General features: G+C 44.5%; 2 protein-coding genes and 1 pseudogene across 2 annotated transcripts; 2 read left to right on the top strand and 1 right to left on the bottom strand.

The window, feature by feature from the left end:
* Positions 1–2,629: 2,629 nt before the first annotated feature.
* Positions 2,630–6,492, top strand: LOC120688671 (annotated as a pseudogene).
* A 1,587-nt stretch (positions 6,493–8,079) lies between these two features.
* Positions 8,080–8,914, top strand: LOC120688670 (two-component response regulator ORR41-like). Its single transcript, XM_039971063.1, has 4 exons — positions 8,080–8,151; positions 8,250–8,402; positions 8,507–8,626; positions 8,788–8,914. The coding sequence occupies exons 1-4, from the start codon at positions 8,080–8,082 to the stop codon at positions 8,839–8,841; spliced, it is 399 nt and encodes a 132-aa protein (XP_039826997.1). The 3' UTR covers positions 8,842–8,914.
* Positions 8,915–9,440: 526 nt separating this feature from the next.
* Positions 9,441–14,544, bottom strand: LOC120690154 (magnesium transporter MRS2-I). The gene is made up of 11 exons (XM_039972693.1): positions 14,049–14,544; positions 13,596–13,625; positions 13,239–13,383; positions 12,165–12,286; positions 11,276–11,350; positions 10,581–10,808; positions 10,445–10,489; positions 10,273–10,317; positions 10,153–10,182; positions 9,810–9,929; positions 9,441–9,720 (listed from the first exon to the last, which is right to left on the bottom strand). The coding sequence occupies exons 1-11, from the start codon at positions 14,274–14,276 to the stop codon at positions 9,634–9,636; spliced, it is 1,155 nt and encodes a 384-aa protein (XP_039828627.1). The 5' UTR covers positions 14,277–14,544; the 3' UTR covers positions 9,441–9,633.
* Between the last annotated feature and the right edge of the window lie 3,347 nt (positions 14,545–17,891).

The following is a 17,891-nucleotide window of genomic DNA, read 5'->3' as shown; positions in this document are numbered from 1 at the left end:
TACCTGGTGGCAGGCCGATAGTCCTTGGGTTGGATAGCTAGTTCATGGTGATTTTAAAAAAGAAAATTATGTTTCGTCCTTCTTTGTATCTAGATATATTTCATCCCCTTTCTTATAAGTTTGCACTTGGATTCCAGAGAAAACCGACCAACGTTTCTAACAAATTACTCATCCCTCTTCCAATACCAAAAATTGATGTTTGGTGATTAGAGGTGCTCCAACAAATTATCAATTCAATCCCAATTACGTAAATTTTTTTGGTAATCATTAAAACTCACCCCTCCCCCCCCCCCCCCCAACCTAAATGAAGGGGATTTTCTCTCTGTGTTATTCTTGGTGATTGAATTTTGGTAGTCTGCTTTAGCAATCATTAACTAAAATACAAAAATAATTATTAGTAACATAGAGAGAGGGGGTATGTTTTAGGTTTAGTGAGGATGGGATTTCCCGAGTTTGGACATGGGGTCACGAGGGGGGTGTGGAGTTCTCGGTGGTAGTGGGTATAGAGTGGGGGCATCGAACATCGCCAATCGTGGGAGGTGGAGGAGTCGAGTTGGGTGGTGTTGGCGCGAAAGTTTCGCGGTAGCCAGATTAGCGTTGTGTAGACCAAAGGTGCAGGGAGATGAAAAAGGAGGTTTGCAAAACAGGACATCGCAACGGTTAATTGATTGGAAGCTATGGAAGAAACCTTGAGAAGAAAGAATGTTTGGAAGTTGAAAATGAAGTTACACATTCAATTTGTCCAATGATAAAAGAAAATGTTGATCTGCTTTGCTCTGTTGAGATCATATTTGATTGTGCAAGTCCGTCGTCTATCACTGCAGCCGGAAAATCTAGGGGTGCAAATTGGTGACTCTTAGGTGCACCTCTAATTCTCTTTAGTTCAAAATTTTGTACTAATTTTTCAATTTGAGATTTGATTTTGAAGAAATAGTACAAAATTTTGAACACCAATTGACACCCGTACGGAAAACAGTTCTATGTAACTGCTTTACAGTATCGTCGTTTTGGTTTCGCTCCCGAAATCTCTCGGATTATGCTAGCACGAGGGCCTCTCATCTAAAAAGCAAGAGAGAGTTGAAGAGATTATATCAGGTCTCATGGCCTATGATGACAATGGATGAAAGACACATGTATCCAATCTTAATAAGACTAGAGTTAGCGGGGGACATGTAACCGCCGAATCATTCTAGCAGTATACTTCAGAATCTGCTACACGATGGTACCATGTTTTGGCTCGTCTACTCTACTCTAACCACAGGCCAGGGCACTTGACGAAACGTGAAGAGGGAACCTGGGGACCCCCATCGCGGTGGTCCAGCGCCCGCGGCTGCACCCGATTGTGTGTGTCCGTCCGTGCTCTGCTCCTCACCTCGACGGCTCGACCGACCTTTTCTGACGGCAGTTGAAGGGAGCAGCAGCAGCAGCCCTAGCATAGCCCGCCCGTACGTACTCTGCAACCGCCCAACCAAGCCAGCGATCTGAGCGAGCTCTCAACTCTCAAAGACGTTGTAGGAGTAGTTGTAGTTCCACGGAACATTGCAACGGCTGAGTACCATGGCAGCTAGATGTATTCTTGTCTCTGTTGTTGCTGTCAAATGGTTGTGCCGCGCTGCGCTGTTCTGATCTGTACCATTGAGGATCTTGTCTTCAGAAAAAAATCTGTCAAGAACAGTCTTGGCAACACGCACGACCGAGTGGCAAGTGCCTCCGGTCCGCGTGGATTTAGCATGCGCACAGACACATCGCAGCCGACTTGGCAGCAGAAAGGAGGCTGGGCGCCACTCTCCAGGGTCCAGGGATGGGCTTGTTGGCTTCCCCTGCCTTGGAACCTGACACGTATGGTCTCCCCCTTTTGCCGTTAACCTCACAGCGAGCGACGAGTGGAGCGGCGGCGGCCGGGCCAATGGGGGGGGGGGGGGGGGGGGGCAACGAGGGGCGGAGGCGGAGCCGCGGAGCGGAGGAGTGGAGTGGAGTGGAAGGCAAGTCTCGAATCAACGCGGGCAGAGAAGCAGCCGAGCCCGGTGGCTGGTCGCATTCGGTCAGCTGCTAGCCCGGAAGGAGAGAGACAGAGAGGAGACGCCGCGTGCGGCGAGAGACTTGTCCGGCATCCTGCGATGTCCGGTTGGCCGCCGCCGCCGTACTTGCTGTAGTGTACAGGCAGCTCAGTTCAGCAGAGAGACTCCACTGGCTGTCTGGCTCCCGCATTAGCTACTCGGGGACGCCGGCCAGCCGCTGTGGGCGAACCGCCGGGAGCAACACTGGCGCCAATGGGGGCGAGCGGCGACGAGACCTAGCCATGGGCTACTGGGCTTTCCTTGCCGGAGTGGAAAATGGAAGCCCAACCTACACGGGTGGTTGGGCCCTATGGGATGTCAGTCCACTGGACTGGAAGCCCACGTTGCTGTACGCCATGCCTAACGGCCCAGAATTGGCGCCCAATAATTCGCTCGTGTATTGCTATGTTTAATACTCCTCGTTTAGCATTAGATTAAATGTGCTAACTATTAGTACGTGGAACCAAACGAGGCCCAACCACCCTTCATGGTCCAGGCCCATCACGTTTTATGAGGAGCGGCATCCGAGTCGGAGGTGCGACCGAACCGACGGCGTACAGGCGGTGCAGCAGAGTCATTGGGCGACTTCGTCCAGGGCAGCCTCGGGGCGGAGCGGTTTCGGCGTTTCCTTTTCCTTCTACTCCTCGCAGCCTCTCGCCAGGAAGCAACAGGCGGCGGCGACAGTGCTACGCGGTGGCCGCCGCACCGGCCCTCGCCGGTTCGTTTCACCGGACCACCACATAACAGGTACTCGCACTGCCGTTCACCCTGAAACCCCTATACTTTTGAGGCGGCAGAGGGGAGCGGCGTGCATCGGTCAGTTATTTCGATACATCTGTTTGTTTCATTAGTTTTGCTTGACTGCGGGTGGTGCAATGTGTTAAGTATAGCAATCTGCCCTTAAAATAGAATGATGCCAGTGTTACTTAGTATCTGAAATAAGTACTAGCAGCACCAAAGGCTCCCTAAGAAAGATGAGAGAATGCATTACTATGATTCCAGTTGAGTCTTTAGTGGACTGCATGTATAATAAATCTATAAGAGAGAACAACTTGCCCCAAAAAAATATTGTTTAAGTCAGCTCATTTCTTTCAGCTGTGTCAAGTTTTGAGGGAGCATTTTCCCCCCCTCCATGGCAGAAATCACATATAATAATTTTAGGTTCTTGGATATAGTTGGACGCAACTTAAGGAATACGACGCTAGGTACAAACTGCAATAAATCAGGTCATCAGCTGAAACAGTTAGCTGGTCTTCTGCAAGTAGCTGCTCGGGCATAGCTGTTTCAGAAACTTTGAGATCTGAGAAGTTTATTAAAAGGAAACTATTTCCTAGTTTTCATGACACTGTGGATTTTGAAGGTTTTATAATTTTTACTATTTGGGACCTGCCCAACAAACTGTTTATCATTGATTCAATATGTTTCTTGTGTACTTTGTTACCTTGTCCAAAGTTGATTTTGGGGCTTACAGTATATGTTATATTAGGTCTTGACACATGAGCCAATCACTATTTGCATAAAACCTGTACACCTCTTGGTTAGTGCGTCTCCCTGGTTTTGACCTGAAATCACATATTGCATTTTTTTTCCAGAAAATCTTCTTCAGTGTTGTTAAGATGCTGACAAGTGGGAAGGATGGTGATTTTCTCGCAAGAAACTGGAAGAGGAATAAAAGAATAGATGATATCTTAAGAAGCTCAAACAAGAATAAAAGAATTTGCAAGGATAGAGGAGAGACAACTGAAATATCGATTTCAGGTCTGCTGATCCTCCTTTATGATGCACATGTTTCTTACAAATCTATCTGAGCACTCTCAGCTTTATTGAATCATGTTCCTTTAACTAGGTAACCAATCTGTCTGGAGTGAGCTCAGAGAAGAGGTTGCATCAAATTTGTCTAAAAGTGTTGTCTCACTTGCTTTTTCCAATGGTGAGTACATCTGCTGTTTATATGCCTTAGTTTTCCAAATATGTTTTTAAAAGTTGTTAGTTAAACTGATTCAAACCATGGTCTTGTGTAGAACATGAAGTGTTATTTGCATGCTCGGGCATAGCTGTAGAACGTGTGGAGTATATTACAAAGTTTCTGACTTCTGCAAGTTTGGCTAAAGCTTTAATTGATAAGGGGAAAGACCATGGTAACTTGAAGGTTGGTGCTGCTAATCATCCTTTACTGGCTTTTTTTACATAACTGTGACAATTGTTTACTCGCTTCTTGCACTATCATCACAGGTTGAAGTGCGTTGCGATGGCAATGTTTTCACAGGGTTCCTGGGAGAATATGATTTAGATCACAACATTGCTGTTTGTCAATGTGATGTCATTCCCTGATGTCCACGTTGTGCTTTTCAATAATCTGGTGGAATTGCCACCCCATAGCAAGGTAGTAGCTTTAGGGCGTGGCATCTCTGGCAAGTTAATGGCCACTAGTGGGGAACTCACTGGTGATTCAAGTGGATCACAATATATCGACGAGCTTAAGTTATCCAGTTGTAAAATTCCCAAGGTACACTTGCAATATGATATTATTTCTTTTTTCTGTTACTATGTGCAGTAAAGTGTATCGCTGAGGCAATAAAATGGTGAGTTAACGCCTGTAGATATTGTGATTTTCCACGTATTGTGCTGTATTATAACTCTACTGTACCTCTAACAAATGTTGTACCTTGTATTTTCAACCAGATGGCATGATTTTAGTTAATACTTTTGAAGAACCTTTCGGTGATGAGTATGGTGAAGGTGTCTGGAGTGAACTAAGTGAAGCAGTTTCTTTTAGAATTCATGAAAATACTGTCGCACTTGCTTCATTCAATGGTAATTTTAGAGTATTGTGCTAGTGTTTCATATTTGTATTATCGCCCTTTTTATTTATTATTTGGTCTTAACTAATCATAAAATTCATTGTGTGCAGGAGAAAAGAGGTTTTCTGCATGCACCGGTTTTTTTTATTGAATGGAATGGATCTGCAACTGTTCTGACTTCAGCAAGCTTGGTTAGAACTTGTGGTTATGAAAACAAAATTGTTAAAAACTTGAGGGTTGGTGCTTCTTATTCTTTGTGCTCCCTTTTCTTTTGATCTACTGCTGGAGTCTCATTGTGTCATTTGCAGATTGACGTGTTACTTCCAAATCAGCAGCGTGGAGAAGGGACATTACTACATTATAATCTGCACTATAATGTTGCTCTAGTCAGTGTCAAGGATTTCCATGCTAGCCATCCAGTAAAGGTTGGACATTTGTGGAATTATCATTCTTGTGATGTACTAGCTGTAGGGTATTGTTTTGAATCAGGAAAGTTAATGGTTGCAAGAGGAGAACCTTTTGCCAGGTCTATCACACTTGATTGCAAATTTCTTGGATATTCTACATGTAAAATCACTAAGGTACGTGTGTTATTGCTCTTACCTACATTTACAAGTTCGGATAAATACATATCTTTTTGGCATTACCAATAACAACGTTCTCCATTCATATGTTTAGGCGGGAATTGGAGGGCCCCTTCTTGATTTTGATGGGAGATTTATTGGCATGAATTTCTATGAAAACAAAGTAGGAACCCCCTTCCTATTGTGGAGTGAGATTCTTAGTGTCTTGGAACATTTTAAGACAGAAGGGTATGTCTAGATTTCTTTTTTGGGTAACAATATATTCAGGATTCAAGGATGTGCTCGACTTCACCGAGCAATTTAAGAATCTTGCTGAAGTAGGTTCAGGGAAGTATAGTTTTCCATTAAGTTATTCATTCTTCCTTGTGTTGATAGGTATGCTGATGAAGTTGGCCATGCTGATAATCCGTCTCAAGTCCTGGGCTGGACTATGGTTAAAGATCACAGTGTTTGTCCAAACAGGTATTCTGATACATCTCTTTGCTGTTATCCATCAGTTTAACTTAAACGCTTCGAGCTTTACATTGTGTTGAAATTGATATATGACAGTTGGCCCGTGCCCAAGCCATTTTGGTGTCATCCTGAAGATAGTGCATCTAAATTTGGATCCACAAGCGGTGTCATGGTATACATAAATGGAAATAATTTTTTTTTCTTGTAGAAGCCATAACTGAATTGCTCTCACGTCGTTGCTGATGAACCTGTTTGACTTCTAACATCAAGGAAGTAATCTATTAGCAGGTGCCATGTTTCTGAAGTTGTCACAAAGGCCCGCTGTATAGCCATGTAGTAGTTCATGACTGTCTTAAAGTGGTCCATTTTTGGTTCTACTGTATCTTGGTCCTGAACCATTCAGACTGATCTTGTTTTATATATCACCAGATGCTGAGGTACATCCCTGACCTTTAAATGCCAGACAATCACAGGTGGCCCTAATCTTCATGATAACTGTAGAGTTTGCATTGTCTGAATCACTATCATGGTACTCTGTTCATAAATATAAGGGATGAAACTATCCTGGGTTTATTCTAAAGTCAAACGATTTTAAGTTTGAGAAGGCTTTTTATAATAGATCTGATAATGCCCATTTGGTATGGTTATTATTGTTCCTTAGTATGAATTTGGTTGAATGTTTAATTGTAACGGTCCAAATTTTAAAAATATTAAATAAAAGAATTATACCAAAATAAAATTATCTTTATCTGTTGATCTTATTTGAGTTTCCTGCATTTTGAACATGCATTAATTACCATCATCCTTGTACATGTATAAAACTTGGTAAGATAAGTCTTAAATAATGGAATTCAAACTCCATTTGAATTTGTAACTCAAGTCTATGTTTAATTAAAAGAAAAAGTTCTAAACGGGGGCTCGTGGGTGCCACCTGGACGCTCCACTAGTCCATCACAATATTAAAGAATAATATTTACATTATAGAAAATAAATGCCTGCAATATAAAAAAAATATGTTGGAAAAAATATTGACCATATGTTGATGTTGAGAAAAAAAAGTGTCGCAACATCGGTTCCATGTTGCATAGAACATTCTAATTTTCAGATAAAACACTTTGCAACATATGTGTAAAATATATGCAACATCGCGTGAAACACTGGCAATATTCTTCTGAAACACTGTGATTGCAACGTGCGCGCCGTCAAACTCCTCCGCCTCGCCTTCTTCCTGTGCGCTCCATGGCCACGCCGTGGCACCACTATGCGCCGCCGCTCCTCTCGGCGCCACCGCGCGGTTTGTCGCAGCTGTTGACGGTCGGACGGGGGCGGCAGGCCGTGGATGATGGGCTAGTCACAGCCGGCGGGGAGCAGGTGGACGGACGGGGAGCGTGCGAGTGCAGCCGGTGGGGGAGCGCAGCTGGCGGGCATCCGATCCGTCGGACGTCTTCTTCCTAGCATTTTCAAAAATGAATTCGCATTCGCTGGTATATTTGCATATTGCTAGCAGATCAAGGCATGACACGACAGGACTTAACCCTGAGAAATTCCCGTGATACCAATACCATAGCGATCGATTAGCATGCTACTAGTACTACTACATGCTATATATAGCTAGCAGACAAGCCAGACCACGGAGGAGGCCGCCCAATAATTCGCGCAGGCCGGCCAGAACCTCTAGCACCAGTCCGGGCAAGCAGCCACCTCGAAGCGGTAACGCTCCTGCCCGATCGATCGCAGTAGCCAGCCACGCATCCTCGTGCGGTGGTTCCGGACGGCACCGGTCGGCAGGTCGACCGATCGGGCGCGTCGTCCCGTGCTCGCGGCCGGCTCCGGACCAGGCCGGGGGGCCGGCTCGCGCTCGCTCGCTGGGAGTGGGAGCCGCCGCCGCCGCGCGCGCGGCGACGAGCCATGATCAGGGCTCGGCACATGGAGGCTTCCCGGCCTTGCCGAAACGGGGCGGGCACCGGTAGATTGCGTGGAGATCCCTCCCATGCAACTCTCCGTGAAACGTTGTTGTCCCGGCAGGCAGGCCCACCTGCGCGCCCGGTGCTCCGCCGGGATACTTAAACGCCCTGCCGGCCGGACCGCCGGACAGCTGCTAACTAGAGCTGCCACACCACCGCGCACTTGGCTTGCCAGTGCTTGCGCTGCCTGAGCTGCGGTCTAGTAGCCAGGCGGTCTGCAATGGCGGGCGCGGCGGCGAAGGAGCGCAGGGTGATCAGGGTCCTCCTCGTCGAGGACGAGGAGATCCACCGGGTACGTACGTACGTTGCGGGCGCACGCACCAACTCGTAGTCATAGTGTGTACATGCTCGATGCTGAGGGCCGGCCGGTGCGACCGCCCTGGCGCGCAGGTTCGGGCCAGGGCGCTGCTGAGGGACGCCGCCGGCGGCGTGGAGCTGGGCGAGGCCGGGAACGGCGCCGAGGCGGTGCGGCGCGTGCGGGAGGGCGGCGCCTACGACCTCATCCTCACCGACCGGCAGATGCCCGTCATGGACGGACACGAGGTACCTTTCGCCGGTGCGCGCGCCGTTACACAACGACACGCTCGCCCGGTTATAACTGTAACGACGACGTCGACGAGCTGACGCTGACCGGCGTGCGCGTGCAGGCGACGCGGCAGATTCGGGCACTGGGCGTCACGACGCCGATCGTCGGGCTGTCGAGCGACAGCCTCGCCGCCGACGCCGACGCGTTCATCAAGGCCGGGGCCGACGACTTCACGCCCAAGGTGAGCCACCAACTGACCGCGTGCTCTGTGATGCACCGACTCCTCTCTTGTACAAGGGATAGGTGGGCAGTGCAGCAATGAGCAGCTCTGATGAGCGATCGTTTCTTTTGAGATGATTCAATGAGCGTTTCCTGATAATGTCTGAACTTTTGTGCTCGCAGCCGCTGTCCAAGGAGAAGCTCAACCGTATCCTCGCCAAATTCAATCTCGCTTAGCTCTGCCTGCGATCTCAAATTCTCAATAAGGTCCAATAAATGAAGCCTCCGCATTAGAAAAGTACTCCATAGGTGGCAAAAAAAGAAAGAAAGAAAAGTACTCCATATCGAATGGGCTTTCTTCCCGAAGGTCTCAGTCTCTGGGCCTTGGGCCTTGTAGGCTTGTAGCTATTTGTGTCCGAAGCTGTTGTTCAAAACAGGAAGCTCTGACGCCTCTGGTAGTAGTGATGTATTACAGTTCATAACCACTCTATGTCTCTATGTGTTGGTAACGGCTTTATTATACCAAAAAGAAGATGATGTTTTCAACAGGAGGCCTCTAGTACTGTAAGATTAGCTCGCAGAAGAGTGAAGGACTTCCAGTTCCAGAAACTCAAATCACACGATATATGAGAATATATAGTCACGCTGGTGCCATCGTGTTACCACTCATTCAGAAATGTCAAGAGCAATTATTCAACTTGTAAGAGGAAAAGGGAGGCTTTTCTAACGAAAAGTTAAGGAGAATGCAGATACCTGTGCAATAGTTATGAAATTGTTTCAGAAAGAGCTACCCTAGTTAATAGCATCGACTTTGATAATATCGCAGAAAAATATTATGAAACCGGGAAACAAGTGGGAGACATCGCCATATATTTCTTTTGCATTAATTTTCTTCTATTTATTGTTCCTATTCGATATCTCCAATTTGATACTAATGAATTTGGTACAAGAGATGAATCGCACCGCAAAGTTGATGCTCTCTAGCTCAATTTACAGTTGAGGGAAGCAAGCTGCGGTTATTTCAGCTATTCAGGATCCAACGAGACCCTTGTGCCTCGCATAAGCAACAATGGAGACAAACATAAAGGCGCAAAAAAGCCCGGATACGAGAACCACCTGTCACAGGGGGAACAAGTTACAGCTGGCAACAAGTCATCAATCAGACAATTATCATACAGCATGTCAGAGTGTGTGCGGTAACTTACCCATTTGAAGACATACCCATGGTTGTCGTTCCAGGTGTATGGTATATTCATACCAAAGATTCCAGCAACTAATGAGTAAAGCGACAAGCATACGGTCCCGGAACTCAAGAATAACTCTAGCTGCGGGGACAAAAGGAAAAATATATGTTAAACTAAGAGTGCCAAAATGCAACAAGTATTAATCAAGACTTTGCTTGGGTGATACAACAAGATTATGGGAATGGAATGCCCATTCAGCACCTATTGATTACCATCAAACTACTAAGGTGTTACTCTTATAAATCAATCTGTATCTCTGAAGTTTCTACATATCTGACAAGGTCCTGTGTTACTGTAAATTTACCTGAATCAACTGATTACGGTGGTTGTCAAGCTGCACACCAAATGAAGAAAGAGAGACGAAAAAAATTAGAAACTGAATGGTTAAAACATACCAGCATGCACACACATCGGAAAATGTTACCTGGATATTAATGTAATCTTCCGTGTCATCAATGTACTCTCTCAGCTGAAAAGGTGTGGCAGAAAAATACAGTGTCAACCCAGGGCTAAATCCTAAAAGTTCTCTTGGTATAGGACAGGCTTTGCTCGTCCATTATGATGTTGTAAGGTTAATACCAGCTGCGCCCACTTACCGTTGTCAATTTGTTTAAAGTGCCATCAATTTGCATGAAATATGCCTGCAAATTTAAGTAACTCTTACTCAACCAAAGGCAAGAACAATAACAACTGATAAGTTATGGCCTTCAGGTAAAGGAGCAAAATACAAACCTCTAGCAACATCTCCAGTTCTTCCACATCATTCTCATTACCATGTATGGTAGGTGCACTGGCTCTGCTTGCTCTTGATATTTTTGAACCAATAGTTGGGGATGCGGGGAACCAATTTGGTCCTCCAGAACCACTGACAGGGGAAGATGCCCCAGCCAACTTTCTAGACAAGTAAAGATCAGCCATGTCATCGTCATCATCCAATAATTGTTCAAGCTCGTCTCTCACCTGGCAAATAGAAAACATTTTGTGATACCTTTTATTTATGGACAAAACCATAAAAAGAGAACACAGATCCAAGACTCATATAAGCTTTAAAATGGTTGCATTGTTAATATCTTACACATAAAGGTCAGCCAAATTTGTCGCTTCATTTGTAGAAAATATGTTTTTCAGAAAACTAAGTGATTCAACCCCATCAAAGAATTTAATGGCAAACAAAACGGTACAAAACTAAGGTAATTCAACACAGGTCCAGAACATAGTGCTTCCCATCACGACTGTCTAGCCTCTTACAACATGGTTCATGATGAGAACTAAGCTTCCGCAAAGCATAGGAACTGGGATTGCAACACGACTTTCGGAACACAGTGAATAGCACAACTGATCCACATTCTCATGAAAAATATGCAAAAGTTTCACTGTACATAAAAGTTATAGCAAACCAAATGGAATATAATAAACAGGAACCAGACCTTCTGAACCCTTGCAGTCAATCTTGTCATGCCGCTTTTTAACTTTCGTACCCTATCCAAGTTGCGACTGCTGATCTGTGAGATCCACAACAGCTCAGCTTAATGTGGAAGAAAATGAAGAAATTGCTAAAGCAGAATGTATGAAGAGGATGTAATTAGGAATTAGAAAGATCCTGCTAATGTGCCTTCATGGGTATACTGAAACCTGGAAACATATGACGTTGTCAAGGAGATCGGTTTGCAGCTTTTGTGAATACTATTCACCAATGCAGGTTTAGTTTATTCTGGGGTACTACCATGCAACTTAGCCAATATTATGTTGGAAGTGAATTAAACTAATCATGAAGCAGATTATCTGTTAGAATGAATTGAAAATTATGCTTATATATATATATATATATATATATATCTATGTTTTCACTTTTAAGACTAGCATGCTTGAAAGACAACAATTTTAGTATTCGTTTAGCCTTATTTGCAAACCGGCATGTAAATTTGATTGGTACTAAAATGATGGCAAAATATCTATGACCAAAAGGGGCTAGAGGAGGTAGAGCATCAAGGTCACTGTTGTTGCAATCTTTTGTTGTCATTACGTGTAGAAATTTCTACCAAACAATGCTAACTCTCCCTAGTTCCCTACAGATAAGAAACTAAAAGATGATTGTGCAGCATCACTTTATCCAGTGTCTGCATATATATCTAAATTGCGTTTATGAAAAAATTGTAAAGTAGCACATTTCTGCACCCTGCAATTAGCATATCTTTCAAATGTTATTTAAAATAAATCAGACCATGTTTCTAGGATGCTGAATTCTGTTAGAACGTGCTAGAATGATCTAATCAAGTTCATACTAATGGAACATGGTATGCTAGCACATTCACTCACCTTGGATGTCAATTCATCCAAAGCTGGGTAAGCATCAGTCTCAAGTTCAGTAGTGCGTGCATCAAGGAAACTGCATATTGCTTCCAGAGTAACCTCCAGTGCACGGAACTCAAAAGGAGATTCTGGGGTTCATGAAATCAGATTGCAAGATGTTAATGAATTGTGTATAACTACTCTGAGAATCCACTAACATAAATAAAAGACTTAACTAGAACCTAGAAAAATAATCCAACCAGAATAAACATAAGTGAAACAATAACCAGGCTTTTGTTGTACTTTCATCTAGCACAAACCAATTACACAGATAGAATGTTTGCCATCAATTGACCCAAGGGGGTCAGGATATGGCTCAAAATGGGAAAATGGCACATGAACTGTAATTTGTTTTCTACAGTATATAAACTTTAAAACGCCTAGGATAAGTTTATTGAAATGAAACATAAAGGTCTCATATAAACCAAGTATTGATTTGGATTATACTTAGAAATATGTTACTATGCTCTGGTCAACTTTATTCTTTCTTCATGATCATCTTTCTTTCAGGGAAAAAAGGGATAGACATGTGGGCATGCACACACATGTCACAAACAAATCATAATTTGGATATCTCAAGTCGCTTTCATAATTTCATTTATCTGAAACTACTAGGAGAAGTCAAATGGACATAATTTAGAGAGCGAAGAGTCATACAACATTATTGACCCAGTGCAAGGAGACCCAGATAGTGCATTAGCATATCACAGTTAGGGGCCTAGTGCCATGGCTATATATACTATGGAGTTTTCTACTTGGACCAACATGTCGTATTTTTGCCAAAAGAATGACCCAAGACAACACAGACCAAAAAAAGAAAGAAACACAATGGCATGCCATATCAAAAAATATACGTCCATTTATTCCTTGTGTAATTTTCATGTCTAAAAACATTTCATTGCTTGTTTGTTCAGGCATCAAAGTAAAATGGAATACAAGAGGGATAGATGTCAAACAAAGTAACTACATCAACATTGCACAAATATAGAAATGTCCTTCTACCACAAGCAGTTGAGAAAAGAATAGCAAAGCACAACTTACCATCCTCTTCCGCCCCTTCTGCATCATGCTGGCCACTTAAGTTCTCCTTTCCATCATGCTGAGTGGCATTTGATGGTGCTAAGCGCCTCCGGAGCTCCTCTACCACAGGGATTACATTCTCATCAGATGGATCCCTAAGCAAAACCTGAGCCAAGCCAGACACAACAGCTGTGAGTTACCACATCCACCACCCTAAGATTCAGTTCCATCAAATAAACTATGAAATTACAGATATCTAATCATCCAAGTTAGCATGAGTGATATTGCAAGTTTAACTCACAGAAACCTGTTAGTACTCTAGAGCCCAGATTATGAGAAGAACAAATTGAGAATTAAGCAGTACAATTCAAAATTTACCTCCTCGGAAGTGATGATCGCCTTTATATGCTGCTCGAACCACCGATGAAGATTCCATCAAAAGAGAAAATAAAAGTTGTTAGAAATGCCTTTTACATGTTGAGATAAAGCAGCTGCGTCAAGTAATCAGCGCCCTTAACCATGAAAGCAAAACCAAGCCATCAGAAATTCAGAGATCATGAAAAATCACCCGCAGCTAGGGGATCAGTCAAGCGGAGCCTACTAAAAACTTGGCTCTACCACTCCACAACTGGCAGCACCGTCTAGCCACAAAGCACCATGTAACATGCCTCAAAAGGAATGGAAATTCAAGTAATTCCGGGGAACGCCCAGGCCCCAGCATACGCCGTTCCATGATTCCTCCCACGACGTCCACCGAACAAAAAAAACGGCATAATTGGCAGCACAGAGGCACCTCAGGATCGGCGAGGCGGGCGGGACCAGGGGGCGCACCTCGAGGTTGAGCACGATGGCGCGCTCGCGCCCGAGGATGGTGGAGGGGTAGGACAGCAGCGGGTCGAGGATGCGGAGGTCGCGCGCGTTGATGTCGACGCGGTGCATGATGGCGTACTTGTCGGCGTCCAGCACCCGCTCCTCCCCGGCCGCGTCGAACAGGATCCAGCTCCGCGACGCGCCCCGCTTCTTCCCCTCGCCCCCGGCCCCCGCCCCCGCCGCAGCCATCTCCAACGGCGCGGCGGCTCTCACATCTCCGGCGCCCGCCGCCGCCGCCTCCGCAGCCGCCGCCCACGTGGACGGTGGACGCAGGGCCCTTTATTGCGACAGGAATTTTGCGGCGAAGAGGAGTAATAAATGGCGACGACGGGAGAGAAGGGGAGAGAGAGAGAGAGAGGAAGAGAAGGGTGCGCAGAGAAGAGGAGGGATGCGGCGTGGCTGCTCCAGACCTCCGCTGCCCGTAGGGTTCGTGTGTGCGTGCGATGGGTGGATCTACGAATCCGAGCACGAGCGATCAGTTTAGCGGAGGGGATGAAAAGGGGTCGTAATTAGAGCATCTCCAATGATTTGTCAAATTGAATTTGGTAAAATTTGCAATTTGCCAAGTTCCAAAGATGTTTGCCAAATCAAATTAAAGTCCATCTCCAACGATTTGGTAAATTGAGCTTGGCAAAACCTAAAATTACGGATCGCCCCTGCGGGAGGGATCGTGCCATCCCAGAAAGGGCGCGCGCGGAGCGCTTTCCGGCGACGGCGACCGGCCGACCGCAACGCTCGTTTTCTAGCTCTTCTCCGGCGATCAACCGGAACTGCGGCGATCGGACGAAACCGTGGATTCAATAGCTGCGGACATGAACCCTAGGGGGCTGAAGGGGTCCATGGAGATGAACCCTAGGGGGCTGTGGCAGAACCACCTGAATTATCCCGACTCAAGTGCGCATGCCATCACCATAAAAGCAACACCAGCTCAAACGCACTTCAAACGGAATAATTCTTGGTCTGTCGGGTAACGTCCCGATACAACCACGGGTTCTTGGATCGAACAAGCATACCCTGCACGAAGGCGAGTCCAGAGATATTACAACCACAATTTTACAACACAGGCATAGTAATGATTACAAACCATTATTACAAAGCCAACTTAAGTAAAACAGTTATACAAGCCATAACTATAAGTTCAGAGTTTAGACAGCGGAAGATAAAACACGACGGCTACAACACGTCGCAAAAGTATACCAGGCTAGCCCAAGCATGGTATCACTCGTCATAGTCATTGCCGGTCGAAGACGTATCCCACTCTACGGACTAGCCAGGAGGCAACGAGCAAGGGTAGGTCAAGCTAGCGATCTGATCCTCAAAACTCGTACCTGAAAAAGGGTTTCAACAGCAATGCTGAGTATTCTAATACTCAGCAAGACTTAACCGTCAACGGGTATAAGTAGCCCACTTTAGCTAGACTATGCAAGGTTTTGTGAGGCTCTGGTTTTCTATTTGCTGAAAAGCAATAAAGAGTAGATCCTTACTTTCAAGTTTTAGCTTTCAAGATTCTAGTCGATTAACCATTCTATGTAAGCAACTACTATCCAATCATGATAGAACTTCTAAGCAAACATCAAGATTGATCATAATATTGTTGCTCTTATTACTCTGTGTGTCAAAGGGATCAAGCAGTCCCAAACTGTGAGAAGCAGACGATTCGAATCGAATTTCTTAACCTGGCCAGGCAAACCTAACACACACGTCTGGAACACCATCGGGTCGTTCCCAAACAACCGTTTGCCTTTCTTTCCGGCTTGTGGATAGGAACACTCTCCCCGACTACAGGGCTCCAATGTCCACCCTTGTCCCTAGAAGTCGTAGTGTTGCGCAACATAAAAATAAAACCTATCCCTAAGAGAGAGTGTCAGGTATATCCACTCCCCGATCCAATCGGTTACTAGGCTTACCGCGTACCATATTTACGGCATGTGGCTAGTACGTTCAAAAACTTAACCACCGCTACCACACACCGCGACCTTAGCAAGTTCATCAACACAGACGGGGTCTCACATAAGGTCATGATATCGAACACAACCCTGTCTGTCGTCCTTATATTGATAACAGAAAGTTAAACAATCAATTCCTATAAAGCTCGCGAGTGACAGGCAATCACTCGATTTTTACCGGTCCTATAAGCTTAGCAAGTAGTCGAACTCAAGTCTAGTGTTCAGTACATAGATTCCTAGGATCATGCATCTAGGGTTTCAATTCAAATCCTAAGAACTGTAAATGCACAAATAAGTAATAACAGTAAATGATAATAATTTGAAATATAGGTTATGTCCGGGGCTTGCCTTCTCGGTAGTCGTTAACTATTTCAGCCCTATGCTCTTCCGAACTTTGGTCCGGGGCTTCAGTTAGTACGGCAGTGTTCGCTTGAGCTTCGAGATCACCTCCTTCGGAATCCGGGATCAGCTCGTACGTCCCGTCCGACAAAGCAGTCGTATCTATATGTAATACAAGAACAGTATTATAAACACACATGGGCAATCATTTATAGAGTAGTTAATTAACAATTCTAACTACACAAGGCATCATGATCAACAGCACAAGAAAGCTATACTAACTTCATAAAGTAAGTGGTGGTTGATTCCTATAGCAATTAAAGCAAGGTTTGCTAATAAATTAACAACTCAGAGCAAAAACAGTAATAAATTTAGCAAAAATTACCCTAAACAGAACATGAACATATTAAGCTATCCTGTAAAATTCATGTCAAAATATGTAGCCATTTAATCACAACAATTCATTCATCCAGATAACACCTAGAACAAAATTGAATTACACAGGCTAAACCATAGAAAACCAGAAGCTCAAAATTTAACAGCAGGCCTACACATGGATGAATTAGCTACTGTGAATTTTTCATGATTTTATCTACACAGAATCAATTCTTTGAAAATAAACAAAACAGACATCAGATTAGCAAGATTCATTTTTAGCTCCTGTTCTAGTCAGAAAATGGGGTTAAAACTTTATGTACAAGCTAAACTATTCAAAAAAAAATATCACTCAGAAATATTTTCATGATTTATCATCAGCATAATCTATTTATCATAATTAAAGTCTACTAAACATGGATTAAATCAAAGAAATAGCTACACATGAGAAATGTCTACGAAATTTTTATAGAAATACTAGTGTTACAAGAACAAACTACCATAAAAATTTCACTGCAAGACATGGCTTCAATCATCAGTTAAGAAAAAGATAAAACACCTAGTCTTTATGTACCTAGTGACATAAAACAACTTGTACAGCAAAAACTTGCAACAAACATACACCATATTTTGATTCTACTGCAAAGAGCTACTCTCAAGGATTCCAAAACATCAAAGTTTATATTTTTCTGAATTTCCTATGAATTTCCATGGAATTTCAAAGTTCACTGCAAAAATTACAAAGGAGTCCCTAGAGATACTATTCATATGTGTCTACGGCTATTCAAATAACCCCCTAGGGTTTTGTTTCTTCCAACCTGAGGTCCTTGGCCGGGTCAGAGAGGGGAGGCGGTGGTTTGACCGGCGAATCCGGCGTCTAGGCTCGCCGGCGGCGAGGAATAGGTGGGGGAAAAGGGAGAGGAGGCCGAGGCGAAGCTCTAGGTACCCTTGGTTCGCGGAGAGATGGCCGGAGATGGGCGGTCCACGGCCGACAGGGAGACGGCGGCGGAGACAAACGACGGCGAGGTAGTTATATGCAAAAAGATGGCACATATCCAAAAAACCCTAATTATATATGCTCATGGTAGTTAAACCTTTCCTTATAATCAATGGCTGTATGAATTGACAGGTTGTTTTGTAGTAA

The sequence above is a fragment of the Panicum virgatum genome, chromosome 9N (assembly GCF_016808335.1).
Source record: "Panicum virgatum strain AP13 chromosome 9N, P.virgatum_v5, whole genome shotgun sequence".
Classification (NCBI taxonomy): domain Eukaryota; kingdom Viridiplantae; phylum Streptophyta; class Magnoliopsida; order Poales; family Poaceae; genus Panicum; species Panicum virgatum.
The sequence above is the reverse complement of the archived record's forward strand: the minus strand, read 5'-3'. Positions and strand labels throughout refer to the sequence as shown.

Bases quoted from the DNA above. Each gene is read 5' to 3' on its own strand.
- LOC120688670 (XM_039971063.1), top strand. From the start codon at position 8,080: ATGGCGGGCGCGGCGGCGAAGGAGCGCAGGGTGATCAGGGTCCTCCTC. The intron at 8,152-8,249 runs GTACGTACGTAC...CCTGGCGCGCAG, and splicing joins AGGACGAGGAGATCCACCGG to GTTCGGGCCAGGGCGCTGCT. The intron at 8,403-8,506 runs GTACCTTTCGCC...GTGCGCGTGCAG, and splicing joins CCGTCATGGACGGACACGAG to GCGACGCGGCAGATTCGGGC.
- LOC120690154 (XM_039972693.1), bottom strand. From the start codon at position 14,276: ATGGCTGCGGCGGGGGCGGGGGCCGGGGGCGAGGGGAAGAAGCGGGGC. The intron at 10,490-10,580 runs GTTTGTATTTTG...TTAAATTTGCAG, and splicing joins AACTGGAGATGTTGCTAGAG to GCATATTTCATGCAAATTGA. The intron at 9,721-9,809 runs GTAAGTTACCGC...CCCCTGTGACAG, and splicing joins ATGGGTATGTCTTCAAATGG to GTGGTTCTCGTATCCGGGCT.